Source organism: Paroedura picta, chromosome 2 (genome assembly GCF_049243985.1).
Source record: "Paroedura picta isolate Pp20150507F chromosome 2, Ppicta_v3.0, whole genome shotgun sequence".
Classification (NCBI taxonomy): Eukaryota; Metazoa; Chordata; class Lepidosauria; order Squamata; family Gekkonidae; genus Paroedura; species Paroedura picta.
This window is the reverse complement of record NC_135370.1, coordinates 159,431,347-159,446,644: the sequence shown is the minus strand read 5'-3', so window position 1 is coordinate 159,446,644 and position 15,298 is coordinate 159,431,347. Positions and strand designations below refer to the sequence as shown.

Below are 15,298 nucleotides of genomic sequence, written 5' to 3'. Positions count from 1 at the left end.
AGAGTGATACCCAGGAGAAGAGAGGTTACTGTGTTCTTTGAGTAAGCATATGTGGTGTCACGTGACCCACTGTCCTTCCCCATGACAGATAGTTTTTCTTCTGCTTTATTGAGTGGGGAAGTGACTGCACACCTGCAATATGCAAAGTACGGCCCATTCTCTGTGGCTGGCAGATCAGCCACCAAAAATCTATTTCAGCTTAGTTCTTGCCATTTCCAAATGGGTACTCCATTCAGGCTCCAGTTCCCATTGGTGTGACAGCACAGACAACCACTCAAAGAACACTAGTTACAGATATGCAGCTTTCATGTGCCATGATATAAAGATTTGCCTTTTATAATTGCTTATTGGTATGCTGATTACTAGTTTTGCAAGTGAATCAAAACACCTTTTTTGTATTTTGTTCCAGGCGCATGACTTGGCTTTTGATGCCCCTTTAGCTCCACAATTCGTCACTGAAGAGCAAATAGTGTTTTTCAATCATGTTCCATTGGGGCTACCACCTGGCATTACCCCGCCAAATTTCCATTCAATGTACATAGGAAAATCATTTGAATATAAGTAAGTAAAAACATGAAATGTTTTTTTTACCATTATCTATCAAGGAATATCCTGATGTTTCAGGTGCACTTCATTTAGAAAGCTTTTACAGTAAATTGCACAACTTTAAAATTTCACCTTTATCGATGTAAAATATATAATTGGCTTTACACTCACTATGTCATGATATATTTTTCTGCTGTAGTCACTACGGTGACTCTGTAGGGCAGCCTTTTTCAACCTTTTCATGGTGGAGGATTTATTTTAGGATTTATGAATTCCAGGAGGCCTGTAACCATGTAAAAATGGGGGGGAGGATTATTTACCAATTTTCCAATATTCAGTATTAGAAAATACCAATTTGGCATTTTCTAATACTGAATACACATTGGGTAATGCATCCAATGCACACGTTGGGTAATGCATTTCTTTTCTCTCTTTTTTAAAATAGTTTCAAATGTTATTTATAATCCATTACAAAGAAATACATTTAGCCATCTCCAAAATTACATGTTAATAGATTATATTACATTTACAAATAATAAGGCAACCACCTGCCCCCTCGATCCCTGTCAGGGCGACCACCTGCCCCCTTGATCCCTGTCCCTCTTGGCTTTTCAAGGGGAGCAGAGAGGGGATAGGAGGCCAACTCAGGGATATCATCAACCTTTCCCTGAGTTCCGGAGAATTCCCCGAGTGGCTGAAGGAGGCGGTGGTTCTCCCTCTCCTGAAAAAAACAACGCTGGACCCATTGGACCCTGCCAACTACCGCCCGGTGTCGCACCTAGCACCTGGGTGTCGCACCTGGCTAAGGTGGTGGAAAGGGCCACGGTAGACCAGCTCTGAGCTTTCTTCGATGACACTTCGGCACTCGATCCATATCAGTGTGGCTTCTACCCTGGCCACAGCATTGAGACGGTGTTGGTCGCCCTGCTGGATGATCTCCGCCGCTAGCTGGATAGAGGCGGGTCAGCCGTGCTGGTCCTTCTGGATCTGTCAGCTGCCTTCGACATCATGGACCATGAGTTATTGGTCCACCACCTCGCCGGTATGGGGATACGGGGTACAGCCTTGCGCTGGGTACGCTCCTTCCTCCAGAACCGGACCCAGAGGGTTGCGGTGGGGGATGAGCTCTTGCTCCCTTGTGGGGTCCCACAGGGTGTGGTTCTCTCCCCCACACTATTCAACATCTTTATGCGCTCTCTGGCCCAGCTGGTACGGAGATTTGGGTTGGGTTGCCATCAGTACACTGATGACACCCAGCTCTATCTCCTTATGGACGGCGACCCGGTCTCTCCCTGGAACCATTCGCCAGATGTTTGGAAGCGGTGACAGAATGGTTTGAGCAGAGTCGCCTGAAACTCAACCTCTACAAGACGGAGGTTCTGTGGCTGGGAAGTAGGGGGCAGGAACAGGAAGCGTGTTTACCCACTCTGGCAGGGGCGCATCTTACCATCGCGTCCCAGGCCAGAAACTTGAGTGTGACCATTGATGCCTTCCTGACTATGGAGGTGCAGGTCAAGAAAGTAGCCGGGCAGGTGTTTTTCCATCTCCGCCAAGCCTGACTACTAGCACCCTAGCTGTCCCCCGAACACCTGGCCACTGTGATCCGTGCAACAGTCACCTCCAGATTAGATTTCTGTAACTCGCTCTACACGGGCCTACACTTGTCCTTGATCCGGAAACTCCAGCTAGTGCAAAATGCAGCTGCTAGGGTCCTCACTGGCACACCTTGGAGGGCCCACATCCAGCCTGTGGCAGGAAAAAAAAAATTAATAATAACTTCCAACTGTATTTGTTGAAGAATATACAAAAAAACCCATTAATTCTCCTATTCAAAATTTCAATCCATTCTCATTTCCCCTTATAAATCATAAATCATAACCAATAGTCATAAATCCACAACTATACATTTTTCTAATATACTCTATCCATAAATTCCATTTTGTCTTAAAGTCCACTATTTGTTTATCTTCGACATAAGTTGTCAATTTTACCATCTGAGTGATTTCTAATGTTTTCAATTGCCAGTCAAATATGGTGGTCATCTCTTTTAACTTCCATTTTTTTGCCCAGGCTATCCTTGCCACTGTTGTCAAATATCTAAATAACTCTCCATATTTTTTATCTTTTTCTTTTACCAGAAAACCTAAAAGATAAGCTTCAGGATTTAGAGCTTATGGAGTCATTAAAGATTTTTGAGATTTCTTTGTGGATATAATTTAACTATTTAGTTTCTGTTGTAGCTTGCCCTCTGAACAGAGCTTCCTGTGGTGACAACCATAAATGAATTTTAGAATATAATTTTCTTTTATACTTATTCCAAACCTTAAATAAAGCAAATCTTATAACATGATGTAAAAATTGTTTATTTGCTTTCTCTTTTTCATACCATAAATATGCATGCCAGCCAAACCTCAAACCTGAACCTTCTAATGTTAATAATCTCTGATCTCTTAAAACTATCCATTCCTTTATCCAAACCAGACTACATGCATCAAAATACATCATTAAATTTGGTAATGTCTGTCCTCCCCTCTTTTTAGCATCACAAAGAATTTTCATTTTTATTCTTTTTTAACCTCTGTCCAGAGTTTCTCATAATTATCCTGGAATAAACTCAAGTTTGTGCTAACAATATTAATACCTAAATATTTATAAGTTTTAACTAATTAAGATACTGTTTTCTCTTCTAAACCTTTCTGATTCTCCTTATCCGTATTTTTCACAATTATTTTTGATTTGGTTTTATTTATTTTTAAACCGGTTACCTCTTCAAAATCTTTAAGCTTGCCTAATACCACATCTATACAATCTAAAGGATCCTCCAAAATCAATATTAAACCGTCTGCATAGGCCCTCAATTTAAAGATCTGTTGTTTAATTTTCAGACCTGTAATATTTTTGTCTTTTCTTATGTCTTGATTAAAGACTTCTAGAGCCATAATAAAAAGTAAGGGTGAGAGTGGGCAACCTTGCCGTGTTCCCTTCTGAATATTAAATTTTTCTCTAAGCTCACCATTTACTATTACCTTTGTCCACTGTTTTTTATAAATCTCCCTTATCCAATTTATAAGTGTTCCACCACATTCCATCCTTTCAAGTAAACTAAATAAAAAACTCCAATCAAAAGCTTTGTCCATATCAATAAAGAATAATGCCAGTTGTTTATCCAGTCTCAGTTGGTAATATTCAGTTACATTTAGTATTATCCTTATATAATTTCTAACTTGTCTACCAGGCAGAAAACCCGCCTGGTCTTCATGTATTATCTTAACCAATATCCCTCTCAGCCGATTAGCCAGTATATTAGTAAACATTTTAAAATCTATATTTACTAAAGAAATAGGCCCAAAATTTTGCACCTAATTTGTCTCCAGTTTAGGTATAACCGTAATATGTGCCTCTTTCCAGGAATCTGGGATGCCATCAATTATAATCTTGTTCATTATCTCCTTTAAAGCTATTAGTATTTCTTCTTTAAAAACCTTGTAATATGCACTTGATAACCCATCAGGTCCCGGAGCTTTACCTTCTTTTAGATTGTTAATTGTGTTTATAATTTCCTCTGAATTTATAGGCTGATTTAATAATTCTAACTGTTCTAATTGCAAAATATTCTGTTTTTCTAAATATTTCTCTCTTTTCTCCCTGGAGATGCCCTGCTTCTCATATAATTTTAAATAAAAATAAAAAAAACCTTGTTTAATTTTTTCTTCCTCTAGTAATATATCCCCATCTTTCTTTAGGGCTGTAATCAATTTATTTTGTTGTTTCTTCTTTAATTTCCAAGCGAGCCATCTGCCTGGTTTATTTCCCAGTTCAAAATATCGTTGTTTTACTTTATTTAACTGTTCATCTGGCCACCTCTAAGAGTTCCAGTTGTTTTCTTAATAGCTTTAATTGTTGTAGAGTATTTTTATCTTTTGGTTTTTCCATCAACGGTTTTTTCCTTGTTTTTTATTGCCTCTTCTAATTTCTGCCTTTCTTGATCTTTAAGCTTTTTTAATTTACAGCTGTGGGGTATCAATAAGCCCTTCATGTAGGCTTTACTTGTATTCCACACCGTTTTCATTTTAGTATCCTCCTGCATATTTAGTTCAAAGAAGTCTTTTAGTTTCACTTTACGATCTTTCACAACTTCTTCATGTAATAATAGACTATCCATCATTCGCTATCTTTGATTACTTTTCCTTCTCTTTGACTTCAAGCTCATTAGTACAGGTCTATGATTTGATATTAATCCCGGTAGTATCTCAATTCTTCTTTTATCTAAAACAATATATTTCGTAACCCAAATCATATCCAATCTGGACCGTAAACTATGTCTCTCAGAAAAAAAGGTAAAGTCTTGCATAGTTTTATTATTATTCTTCCACACATCCACCAATCCCGAATTATCAACCAAATCAAAAAAACTCAATGGTAACTTCCCTTGTTCTCTTCCAGTATTCCCATTACTTAATCTCTTATCTAATTTAGGTTCAGTTACCCCATTTAAGTCCCCCATTAAAATAACGCTAGAGTATAATAAATTTGACATTTCACAGGCTAAACTTTCAAAAAATGTACTTTTACCTTCATTTGGAGCATATATCCCTACCACCAATGTTTCGATACAATTTATTTCCACTTCTAACATTATATATCTTCCATCTTTATCAGATTTTATTAAACATGGTTTCAATTGTTCCTTAACATATAACGCAACACCATTTTTCTTTTCCTTTTTCATTGCTGACACAAAATCTAAACCCAAATTATTATTAACTAAATATTTGTAACAGATTCCTTTATATGTGTTTCCTGTAAGCAGATTATTTGGAAATCTCCTTTTTCAAAAATTGGAACACTCTTTTATGTTTTTTTGGGTCATTTAAACCATTCACATTCCAAGTTATTATATTCATATCTTTAATACACAACATAAGTAAGTTAGTTTTGCTCTGTTACAAGCAGACCAATATTTTAATTCAGCTCTTTTTAATATTTTTTAGGAAGCTTTTTGCTTTCTGTTTGTCTTTGATCTTAACTTCCCTACTTTTAAATTGGAATGAAATACCTTCTGGTATTTCCCATTTAAAATATATCCTATTTTTTTTTCAACACTTCAGTTATAAAACTGTATTCCTTTCTCAATTTCAAAATCTTTGGTGGCATTTCCTTCAACAAAATAATTTCCTTCCCATCCACTCTTTTCATAATGTGCATGAAGTACAGTATCCCATATAGATTTCTTAACAAAACTTATAAGAATGTCTCTTGGCAGATTTCTTTCTTTAGCATAATTTGAGTTTACACGAAAAATTTCATCCACCTCCAATTTCATTTCTCCCTCATTTTTCCCCAACATCTCACACAAAATGTTAACTACCCTTCTATATGTATCTTCTCCTTCCAGCTCTTGCAGTGAGTGCAGTCTTAAAAGTCTTTCCTTCTGTTTCACTTCTATCCACATTCTTTCTTGATTTTCTCTCTCCTTCTCATTCTCCAGGCTTTCCATCCTATCTTCTAGTTTCCAGTTTTTCATTGTCTTCTACTAGTTGAGATATGCCATGTTCCAGCCTGGAAATCTTTACTGTCTTCTGTTTAATATTGTTTAAATCTTCATCAATTTTATTTACTTTTCTATTCATGTCATTTAAAGTCTCAGTCGTTTGTGTTAATTTTGTCATCATCTCCTGCATATTCATTTTATCTGGTGTGGAGACAGCAAAGTGCATTTGTACCTCCTTTTTTTTCTGGGTGTCATTATTCCTTTTAGATAAATAGTAACACTGTTCAAAAGTTAATAAGGCAACAACCAGAATCTTCTGTAACGTCTGTGACTTTATACACCAGCTTTCCCTTCCCCCTTTCAGTTTCTCCTTCAGCGTCTTAATCAGGGGTGGGGTGTTTCAATCAGCCTTCGGGAAATAAGAATCTAGCTCAGAGGAGTTAGAAAGATTCCTCAACAATACAGCCTCCACTTTACTTTTCAATTGTTTAATCACCTAGTTTCAGGAAATGAAAGGGGCCTCAGTCTCCTCAGGGTCTTTCGTGTTGATAGGGAGTTCTTTTTCTCCTGCCGCAATGAAACACTGCTCTCGGTTTATAGTCACGACAACTGTTTCTCCTTCACAGCTTTCACCTTTATCAGGCACTGGAGATCCTCCGGCGCTTCTCCTTTGTACTGGAGAATTCTAATTTGCAGGTAAAAGAGTTTTTACCTACATTCTCTAACATGAAGAAGCTCCGTTGATTCGGAGTCAGCCAGCTGGAGCGGAAGTTCCACCGGAAGTCCTGGATAATGCATTTTCAATGTACATTATAAGTAGATTATCTTGTTCTGCACGGGAAAATCCAGCTGCAAAAGCAAATTGAAAGTGCATTATCCAATGTGTGCAGAATGGGCCCAGGAGTAGGTCCACAGGCAATGAGTCTGGTTCTATACTTGCCTTGTTTTTTTCTGTTGTTGATCTTCCTGAATTCAGATCAATTTGAATACAGTTTTAGAAAATGCCAAATGGGACAAGTTCTGAACATGTCGTAGTTAATTTTATTTAAAGTGTAGGCTGCCAATGTGACCCAGTTGTGCTTTCTTTCCATTCAGGGTGGGAGGATCAGGCACAATCAACAAGGTTTTTCTGCCCAAAGATCATACAGATTTTTTATCATCTATCACCGTTGATGTTCTGCTACGGTTCCCTGTCGAGAAAAGCGCTAGCAGCCCTTGCATATTAAATACATTAACCATTCTGGAACCTGATCCTGGCAGTACTTCATATAAGCTTCAGCTTAATCCATCAAGTGAGTTAAAAATATAGAGAGTGCATGGCAATAACACCTTGGCAGGTGGCAGTTCCTTTTAGTTCTCTGTCACTCTTCTGTATGGCTGTGTTCCGTGTTTAATGGCAGTGTTTCCTGAGCTCCTGCTTGGTCAGGCACATGTATTTTCTGAACCAAAATTGGAGACACAGTTCACTCTGACACCTGAAAAGACTTACTGTTAGCATAGGCACAAGTAAAAAAAGTACATCATCTTGAAGGGACAGTGCCTGCGTTGGATGGGATTATGCTATCCTTGCGCATGCACTCTCGGGCTTCTCGTGAGTTTAATGTAATATAACTTCTAACCTGGCGAGCTGGGTTCAATTCTGCACTCCCCCACATGCAGCCGGCTGGGTGGCCTTGGGCTCACCACAGCTCTGATAAAACTGTTCTGACCGAGCAGTGATATCAGGGCTCTCTCAGCCTCACCCACCTCACAGGGTGTCTGTTGTGGGGAGAAGAAAGGGAAGGCGACTGTAAACCGCTTTAAGACTCCTTCGGGTAGAGAAAGGTGGCATATAAGAACCAACTCTTCTTCTTCTTGAAGTGGCAAGTGGGAGTGATTGCCAGGATTGTTTTTCTACCACATCGTCTCGCCCAATTGACCACACTCACGGATTCACTGATCCATGCTTTTGTAACCTGCATTACTGAGTGAATTTTTATTTTCTATATTAACCCATACTCAGTTCCCAATTCTGCATCAGGCAGTTTCTTCACTGTTGATAAATATGTTGCAGGGCTTCAGAAACATTGTCTAGGAATGTGGCAATAAAATCTATGGGGCATTTATTATAGAAGCCTATAATCCATTATGGTTCTCATTCTTTCTTTTGTAAAATAAGCATTTATTTGTATTACACTTATTTTACTGTAAAAATTATATCCGAAAAGGAGTGTGCAACCTTCCTTGTCCCAGCTTAGGTGGGAAGTGCAGGCCTGGTTGGGGATGGAGAGTGTTTCTAGCACCTTAGAAAGTACTGGAAGGGGAAAGCTTTCTATCAAATGCACAGTTCTGTGTTTGCCTGCACAGACGACTATTTGATCAACATCAGTCACAAGTAAGTGCAACCCCATTTTCCTACTTTAAATTTTCCTACTTTTATTCCAAGCAACAGAACCAAAAAGAGAGGAGTGCATTTTTATTGTCTAGAACTAACACTGCTACTAAGTCAGCACCACACCCCTTCCTCTTGGAAAAACAAATTTGCATGCAGACAAACACAGAGACTTCAATTGTATAGATCAGGGGTAGTCAACCTGTGGTCCTCCAAATGTTCATGGACTACAATTCCCATGAGCCCTTGCCAGTGTTGTAGTCCATAAACATCTGGAGGACCATAGTTTGACTACCCGTGGTATAGATAAAACTTGGTCAGCTTTGAGATCTCAGTTCACATGCAATGTGAAACCATGGTTTATTTTATTTCTGGCTAGTTTGTGAAACCAGGGCCTAATATGCACACATTGGTTAATCCATTTTTAATGCAATTTATAAGTAGATTATCATGTTCTGCATGGGAAAATCCAGCTGCAAAAGCAAATTGAAAGTGTATTATCCAACGTGTGCAGAATGGGCCCATGAGTAAGTCCACAGGCAATGAGGCTGGTTCTATACTTACTTTGCTTTTTTCCGTTGTTGATCCTCCTGAATTCAGATCAATTTGAATCCTGGTCTTTCTTCTTCCTATCCCCCAAATTGAAACAGAAAGCATTCTACACTTGATCGGGGAAGCTCAGAATGGTGAGAGGAGTGCTGGTCGCAAAGCTGCTTGTTTATGTTTCTTTTCCTGAATGAGCAAGGAGGGGTTGGCATTAAAGGAGAGTGCTTTATTTCTTGACTTTTGAGCAAGCCAGGAGAGGGGCCAAATGCAGCACAAGGCTGCTTGTTTCTCTCTTTTCCTGCCCGGGGGGGGGGCGGGGGTGAGGCAAAACTCTACTGCTTCTGGGGCGCAGTCACTTTAAAACATACCCCAAAATGAGGGCAAAAATAAGTCTTGGGAGGGAAGTCTTGAAACCAGGAAGTCTTTGAACTGATGCCCTGGGAAGATTGCTTTGCTATGTCAGCATTGGTGGCGGGCAGAAAGTTGATCTGGCAAAGTCAGTTTTTCAAATATAGCGACTTATATCCGCTCCTGGATATTGTGGGGGAAAGGTAGGGTCACCACAGATCAATCATGGATGTCGCAGAGGGAAAATTTAAAGCACCCAAAATCAAAATGAAAATCGAATGCAGTGCAGAGGGTTTATTCAAGAAGAGGATAAAAAGCAAAGTGCAGACTCTACCCGACTGAATTGTGGCTGTCTTGCCAATACCTAATTTCAGCGGCTTCTCTTCTTTCCCCTGCCTGTCCAACAGAGACCCACCTGGTCACATTACTGCTTATTTTGCAGCATCCAACTTACAGCAAAGCCTCTGGATGTTGTCAACTAACTTACCATCTGCTGGGGAAGCTTGGGAAACTTCAGCTGATCTGAGAAGGACAAACAGGTGCCAAGCCACGTCCCTCCTCAGCAAATTGGGAAGGCTTTTCATTAAAGGGGGTGGGGGTGAAATTCCTGTCACATGTCATACAAGGTGCTTTCAGCAGTTATGTGTGTCCCTACCTCCACTTCCATACTCATATGCCCAGAAATGTTTGTCTCCTACTTAGATAGAAAGAGATGGCAAGTATCAAAAAGAAACCACTGTGAATGCCAGGCTAAGATGATGTGTGTGTGCACCTGTGATACAGTGAACCCCTGGAGCAGTTTGGCTAGGCTGGATATGAATGGGGAAGGGTGTGAACTCGGGAGCAGGAAGCACACTATGTTGGCAGGTGTGGACTTTCAGAAGTATTGGCTAATGGCTTTTCAAGTAGCCTTTGTGAACAGGCTTGAGACTGAAGGGACTCAGACTGCCCTGCTGATTAATTTGGGAACCCTCATTTTGAGTCATGAACCTTCTTTTCAGTTACAAGATTTTTAAGGATAGCAAGCGATCACTGCTATGATGCTATGCTAAGCCTGAAAAATATAAAGATCCGTGATATGGGGGGTTTAATGAAACAAAGACAAAATATTTGTGTGCAGGTTATGTAGGGAATTGTCTTTTGAAGTAACAAGGTCTGCTCACCACCAAAGACAGGCCTCACATCTCTGTCCTCTCCTAGAGGTATTGTTAAACCTGCCACATTACAAGGCAAAGCTACATACAGCCCTGTTGCTTTGCTGAGACAATTCCCCTCTCTTGCTTACATTCTCCCTCTGACGCCTGTCTATCCCCCCAAAGAAATTGATGGGGAGGGAGAAGCAGAAGCAAAACATCTCAACTCCGTCCTCCAGGGAGGGGCTAGTGAGTTGCCAGGAAACTCTGGAATCCTGCAAAAGATAAGGGGATACTTATAAGGCAGAGAGACACCAGAACGGAACAATGCCCCAGTGAAAATAGAACAGGAAGGGGATGCAGGGACAGAGGTATAAGAGGAGAAGGGTGGAGCAAGAGAAGGGAGATAAAAGGGAGGGAGGGAGACGCATGGGGGTGGTGATTGCTGCACAGAGAAAGGAAGGGAATATAAGACCAGTGGAGGTGTTATTTGTAAGAAGAAATAATGTGGTGTTTATTCAGACCTTTTGAAGTTTCTCACATTTTTGGGACTTGGAGGTGCCATCAAGCAGCTGAAGGGGGTGGTGCCCATAGGGGCAAGTCACCTCATGCCACACTTTATATATTTCTGCTGAGCTGATATAATCTGCCCAGCAATGTGTCATCAATTTTCTGTGAGTGCTGAAGCCTTGAGGGGGAGTGGAAAGGGGAAAGGGAACAGAGATGAGGAGTATTACTGTGGTCACAGATATTCCTCATGTGTACTATGCTAATGACCAAGCTGATATATCTAGGAAGTCACTACATTCTAGTTACTCTTTGGTTCAAGCCAAATAGTTAATTTTCTTTAAAACGGAAAACTGTATCAATCTAAAAAAGTGAACCTACCTTCTTTTAAGACATTAAAATAGTATTCTGATACAATGTTTCTTGTTTTCTAGCTACTCACATATTTCAAGCATCTGACATTGAGAAAACTATCACCATTCCAGGATTCAGCAGTTTTCTCATCATTAATGTTGTGGATGGCGTCAATGCTTTGGGACATGCTACTATGCCTTCGCTGGTGCCTTTAAATACGCCTTTTCAAAGTGGACTATGGTTTATGTATGACTTTGGTACTACAAATGGAAAAAGATGGAAGGTTGTTAGTGACATATGCAGATATACAATACAGCAGCTTGATAATCTACCAGTCCATGCCATTAAATACCTGGATCTTGGGTCAAAACGGACCTTTACATACAGAATAACACCAGTTAACGTAGGTAAGACATTCGTGATCTTGATTTTTCTTATGTTCAGTTTTCTTAGCTGTCAAAACAACCTACAATAAAATCAGAGTCCAGTGGCACCTTTAAGACCAACAAAGATATATTCAAAGGGTGAGCTTTCCAGTGCAAGCTGTCTTCCTCAGACTAAGAACTCCCAACATGACAGTGGGAATATATAGCAAAAATTAATTCTATTACATTAGTAAACTGTCACACATCCAAATACAGCCATATGATAATTCTTAGCCAAACCAGCCAATCAGTCCCTTGGAATTCAGTTGTAGTTCACAAAAACATAGGAGAAATAAAACTGTCTATGGCAGTGATCAGTGGCTCCCACCCCACCATTTGCTGTTGGTTTCATCTGTCTCCATAAAAGTGTGAAACATTCCTACAAGGGAATTGGTGACAACTATCTCATCCCAAGACCAGGGAGTTAAACTCAAAATCCCATTACATTACCATCACCTTGCAGTCACATTAGCACAAATAAAATACACCCAGAAACACCTCTGCTGCTTAAAGACCGCCCCAACCATCGCACACCTCAAGTGTATAGAGGAGGGACCCAGACAATGTTCCACCACCTAGCCTCAACTAAACCCCTGGTGGAAGAGCTCCGTTTTACAGGTTCTGTGGAACTGTGAAAGCTAAGTACCGATGTGACACCCAAATGCCATTCAAATCTGTTGCCTTCACTAAGCTGAGACAGACTATATGTTGCTTCCGTATAGTTGTTAAGTCCTCAGGTGTTTCTGGCAAAAAAGCTACTTTATCAGGAAACTTGCTAGATGGCCTAAGGCAACCCACTGTTGCAATACAGAGATAATAATCTTGACAATATGAAAAAAGTTGCAGGCAGGAGGTTATATAAAGAGCCCTGCTGGATCAGTCTTGAGGTTTCATCTGGTCCTGCACCATCCTTCACACACTGGCCAACTCAACACCTCGAAACAGGACACAAAAGGCAACAGCCCTCCTTAGTTGTTATACCCCCTCCCAGCTCCGCAACAGGCAGCTGGCTGGTAATACTTAGTAGATCTAGCTTTTAATTTGTCAATTAAAAAAAAGACCCATATCATGTCTTTTATTGAAGGTGCAAGGGAAAGATGGATGCATTTTGTTTGAATTAAAATTTTATCTGTTTTAGTAGATAGTGGCTCCCTAGAGCGAGCAACTAAGTTGGGACAAAAGAGAACTGCCATTGGTGGTCTCAGCTTGGTAACGGCAAACCTCAACCAAAGATCAAATCAGTTGGTATTGGTAACTGGGAATGCTGGGTTTTTGTTGGTGTGGGGGAGTTTGCATGAGATCTTGAAACATTTTCTCCTTTTTCTTCTTAGTTTGGTTAAACAAGGGAACACTCTTTCTCTTTTACAGCTATTCGTCTATTTCATATGCATCTAATGGAGGTAATAGTGGGAAAGCCCAATCTACTGGACGTAAGCACAGGCACCACCTGGGATGACAATGATAGTTACACACTGAAACTACACGTTGAAAGCAAATTTTTTGAACAGGTAATAGACAGCCAGCTTTGTTGATCATAAAACACAAGTAGATTTAATATGCTTCCAAAGCAGGGATGTCAGGCAGCTGGAGAGAGAGCTGTGAGCAGGGATACAGGAAGGCCACGATGCTGGCTGCAGCATCACATCATTTGGAGTGAAAACTAGAAGTAATATAAGCAGCTCTATGAATCCCAGAAACTCTATAGTAAAACCATAGAGCAGCTTTCTCATTGAGAAACCCCTGAAACATTCTTCAGGCTTCAAGAAACCCCAGAAGTGGCATGATTATGCAGGACAGAGTTGGGAAGCATAGCTCTGGATACGCCCACCCTGGCCCCCTCTACTTCCCACCTTTCCCAAGTCCATCGGGGAAGGTTGACATGACTATAGATGGTCATATCACCTCATAAATGCTTAATTTTTTAAAAAAAATATATTAAAAAATCAATTAACTCCCACCAGTTGGGAAACCCTTCCAGGGCCATCAAGAAACCCCAAGGTTTCATGAAACTCTGGTTGAGAAAGTCTGCCATAGAATTTCCAACAGTTCCTAGAGCTACTCCAGGAGTGACAAAGGGGTTAGTTCTAGCAATCATAGCAAAACCATAGAATTTCTAATGATTCCTAGAGCTATCTGTTGCCATTCCTCTTTTTACTGGAAGTGACATGATGCCACACCTAAAACATCTGCCACTGCTCTGAGTAGCAGCATGCCACAGGAGTGGGAGTAGGGAATGTTCTACCCTGACTAGGGTCATGGCAGTCCTATCAGGTTCTCTCCAATAAATATGTACTATCTACACTTACAGTACAATGCAAATTTGTATTGATTTTAGACCATCGTAGCTAAGATGTTTTTCCCAAAGGCATATTAGAGATTACCATAGATGGGAATATTACCTAAGGGAATGTTTGGGACAAACATGATAACCATGATTCCAAAACAATCAAGCTTGGGGTTTATCAGAATAAGAACTGCTGGCATACTCCTACTTTCTGCTTCTTATAATTTAAGCAATTTCTTATTCTATAACTGCAGTGCTAAACTTAGTCTTTGATGAGATATCCTGTCAAAAGCATTTTGGAAGTACAACTATCTAATGTCTATATAAGTAAACATGTTGCTATGGTATACTTAATGCTTATTTTATTGAATACAGACCAAAAAATCAATGGCACAGCATAGGACAGATTTAAGCACTGGGTGATCTTCCTGCCACCTAATAAACCCCTCCCCAGGCCATCTGCTGGGGGATAAACTGTGGAGTGACAAGATAGCATGTTGCTGGCCTCTACATGGTAGTGGAAGCCAGTTCACAGCCCTGAGTGGCTCTATATCCCAAGGTCCCTTATGGCAGTGGTCCCCAACCATTTTATCACCGGGGACCGGCCAATGCTTGACAATTTTACTGAGGCCCGTGGGGGGTAGTCTTTTGCCGAGGGACATTGCCGCCACCTGAGCCCCTAACTTCCCTCTGCTCACTGGGGAGCGCTGCCAGCAGCACCTGTGCAATGCCAGGCTGAGGGGGAGCCCCAGCCATGGTTGCCATTGGAGAGCACCAAAGGTGAGCCGGCGACAGAGTGGCAGGGCAGCCCCCGAGGCAGCAACCGGGGAGGAGGATGAGGAGAAGCCGCGGCCCAGTACCAACTGATCCACAGACCGGTACCGGTCCCCGGACCAGGGATTGGGGGCTCCACTGCCATATGGGACTCCCCGAAATAGGGAAATCAAGCATGCACACAGGCATGGCCTCCCCCCAAAAAAGCCATCCCAATGACCAAACTGAGAAGAGCAGGAAAAGTAAAATGTTCCTCATAATAAAACCAAGGGTGGATGGGTAAGTTGGCAAGCTCAAAAACAGAGGCCAAATGGCTTGCATGAGCTTGCTTAAATAGTTCAACAGGCTTTGCACCCCGCATCCCCAAGATTAGCGGTCCCCAACCTTTCTCAGGTCAGGGACCGCCTCCGGAGTGAGGGAAGAGCCGACGGCCCGGGTGCTGCGGAAACGCGCACGCGCAATTGCTGCTCATGCGTGTTTTCGCCACCAGGTGGCGCTAACGCGCATGCACGGCAACGG

General features: G+C 41.1%; 1 protein-coding gene across 2 annotated transcripts in view; it reads left to right on the top strand.

The window, feature by feature from the left end:
- The window catches only part of LOC143830670 (cation channel sperm-associated auxiliary subunit beta-like), a 92,235-nt gene that overhangs the window by 52,301 nt on the left and 24,636 nt on the right, over nucleotides 1-15,298 (top strand). For both annotated transcript variants that reach the window (XM_077323499.1, XM_077323501.1), the window contains exons 17-20: nucleotides 410-561; nucleotides 7,133-7,329; nucleotides 11,377-11,703; nucleotides 13,090-13,229. In XM_077323499.1, coding sequence (XP_077179614.1) covers nucleotides 410-561; nucleotides 7,133-7,329; nucleotides 11,377-11,703; nucleotides 13,090-13,229 — 816 coding nt within the window. The remainder of the gene's footprint in view (nucleotides 1-409; nucleotides 562-7,132; nucleotides 7,330-11,376; nucleotides 11,704-13,089; nucleotides 13,230-15,298) is intronic.